Genomic DNA, 3,130 nt, shown 5'->3' with positions numbered 1-3,130 from the left:
TGCCTGTAGGGGAATAAGTTACGCATCATAACATTCACAAATTATACTAGCGCCCTTAAAGAACTTACGTCCATATAGATATAAGTTCGATTTTGAAGGACAAAAATTAAAGACCAGCCCATTTGAAGGACGAAAATTAAAAACCAGTCCATTTGAAGGGAAAACCGTGCAATTACTCGTCTTCAATCACGTGAATGTGGTGCATTGGGCTTAATATATAGTATATGAGATATAAATTAATTTAACTAATTGATGTTCCTATATTTATTGGTCTAGCTAGGTGGTGGAAAGAATGATTTTGCAAACATATTCCCGTACGAGGTAGATCGGTGGAAGGTAACTTTTGGATGTTGGCACTGCATTTTTAGCTTCAAAATATATATATATATATATATATATATATATATATATATATATATATATATATATATATATATATATAACTTTAGTCTTTAATTTCTGATTCCCTCATTTATGAGATTGAGAAACATGTTTCAAAATAGTGGGTAAAGTTTAACTTTATTATTATAGTGGAGAATTTCAATTTATCTACTTTTTAAATTATTTCAATTTTACATGAAAACGCTGGTGAAAGCAAATTTTAAGGAAGTTCAATGGTTGACTTCTGGATACACTCCAATATGTGATTGTGAGGAGTATATGAAAATGCGCTTGTAAGTTGTGGTCATATGATGCTTGCAACAACAGGTTATTATTTCTCCATCAACTGAAAGTTTGGTCAAAGCCTTTTCTTCCCTATAAATTCATTTTGCTAAATTAACACAGTTAAGATATCAATAATATTGTACTACTACCAAAATACTTTGAAGAGAATGGGGAAGGCAACATTAATCCAAAAGGTTTTCTTGGTTTCGTTTTTGGTTATTTTGTTAGGTAAGTAGTCTAGCTAGCTCTCCTCTACATTCCATCTAAGAGGGAGTTGATCATAGAAAAAATTGCGACAACCCCTCCAATTTTTATGGAACATTTACGTGGTGTATTTAGACGGCTAAAAAAAAATTACGCTAGAAAATTTATTTTACAAACTATCACTATATCAATTTAGGGGAAAATATTTACTCATATCCAGCAGGTGTTTACATTGTATACCTTCAGGATATACAACTCACAAGTTCTTACTGTTGGATGCTATTAACATATAAAAAATATAAATTGTATACTCTGAAATTATACAACGTACATAATTATTGTAATGTAATTTCTAAAGGGGTAAATTTTCTGGATGATTCAGTTGGGGGTAAATATTTTATTCCACCCGGGTAATCATAAAAAAAAAAATGTCCCAATTTTTGAAGGTCACAAATTGAACAGTATTGTTTCGAAATTTAATCTCACTAAGTGGAAGATCACCATGGACCCAATTAGATCTCTTATTTTATCCCGTAAAGTTATTAAAAAGGAAAAAAAGAAGTAAGCAGCTTAGTACTGGTTGGTAATAATTTTTTTGTTTCATTTTGCACTATATAGCCCAAAAATTTTAAGAACACACATATATTGATAATTTTGTTTTGTGTTTCTTGTGATGATTTTCTTATAAATATTGATGCTAATTAAATACTATATCACGCTAACACATGCTAAACGAACACAAGAATTAATATTTCTTAGCCAGAAATTTGTACTCTCAAAACATTTAGCACATTATGTCTCTCTTTATTAAATAACTACGGCAAGTTCTTCATATTTTACAGTCTTCACAAAAAAAAAAAAAAAAAAAAAAAAAAAAAAAAAAAAAAAAAAACCTTCTCGTCAATACCTGATTTGAAAGGTCATAACATAATCATAACATACAGAAGAAGGCGATGAGTTTAGACGTGACAAGACATAATTAATATCCCCTTCAACCTACTCTATGTTACACCTTTTGGATTTCGAAAGTCAAATTAATTTTTTTTTTAACTATAGTTTTCTCATGGTAATTTTTACGTAGTTTTCAAATATGAAATAAAATAGGATGTTGTGTATAGTTTACCAACATGGCCGAGGTATACACTATCTATACACTATCAGTGTATGTGCTATATATAGGTATGTATATTATATGTATATTTAGTGTAAAGTATACACTACTTATACACTATACATATCTTGTAAACTAGATGGCCGAATGGTATTTGGCTGTTATTTTCTCAAATAAAATCTAAAATTCACATGTCCGAATTCATCGTTGAAATTTAAAATTTTGACTCGAAATCAAAACCGTGCGATACAAATTGGGATAGAGGGAGCGATTAGTAAATATAACTATATAGACAAGACATCAATCACAACCATATTTTTTCGATAACTTATTCGACAATGTCAATGATATCAGGACAAGCAAGCAACGGGCAATTTAAGTGCAACACTAATGGCGATTGTGAACGACAATTGCATTGCTTGGACGGGAATATGCCCTCATGTTGGCTCAAAACAAACGTGTGTTACTGCAAAAACCCTCATGTCAATAGGCCATTTACGTGCACTACCGTTGCAGATTGCGTTAAACAATTGAAATGCTTACATGGGACACCCTCTTGTTTTGCAAAAACACAAAGGTGCTATTGTAAACTTCAAAATAGTTTACCAAATAATGAAACTAGGTGCAATAATGATGCAGATTGTAGTGTGCTATTGAAATGCACAGATGCAGATCGAGCTCCTACATGTTTCATGAAATCACATGGTTGTTATTGTAAACTTCGTTCACGTCCACCTGCTGGAGCTCCTAGTGTTACCGCGAGAGACCAAGATTGATTTTTTGTAGGGTAGTTTCACAGATGGTCGCTTAATTTTTGTTTTATCGTACCGAAAGTCGATAAATTATTTTTTGTAATAATGTAACTTTGCTTAAATATCAATGAATATGTCGCGATAACAATTTTTGTAATTATGTAATTGTGCCTAAATATCAATAAAATTGCTACACTATTTTTTGTTAATGCTTAAGTTTCATAGAAAGTCACTTAACAAAATTCTTTTGTAACCAAAAAGTCATTTAGTTTTACCTAAGTGTATCATATAAAATGTTTCTTTTATTTCCTCCTTATGACTTTTCGTGATACTTATTATGCGCAGTTTAATGACCTTTTGGTTGCAAAAATAATTTAGTGAATTTAGCGTAGTAAAG

The 3,130-nt window shown here is 30.8% G+C and overlaps 1 protein-coding gene across 1 annotated transcript; it reads left to right on the top strand.

The window, feature by feature from the left end:
* The first annotated feature begins 806 nt into the window (after window positions 1–806).
* On the top strand, window positions 807–2,915 carry LOC132610847 (uncharacterized). Its single transcript, XM_060325254.1, has 2 exons — window positions 807–894; window positions 2,336–2,915. The coding sequence occupies exons 1-2, from the start codon at window positions 834–836 to the stop codon at window positions 2,755–2,757; spliced, it is 483 nt and encodes a 160-aa protein (XP_060181237.1). The 5' UTR covers window positions 807–833; the 3' UTR covers window positions 2,758–2,915.
* The last annotated feature ends 215 nt before the right edge of the window (window positions 2,916–3,130 follow it).

This window comes from Lycium barbarum, chromosome 9 (assembly GCF_019175385.1).
Source record: "Lycium barbarum isolate Lr01 chromosome 9, ASM1917538v2, whole genome shotgun sequence".
NCBI classification, from domain to species: Eukaryota; Viridiplantae; Streptophyta; class Magnoliopsida; order Solanales; family Solanaceae; genus Lycium; species Lycium barbarum.
The sequence above is the reverse complement of the archived record's forward strand: the minus strand, read 5'-3'. Positions and strand labels throughout refer to the sequence as shown.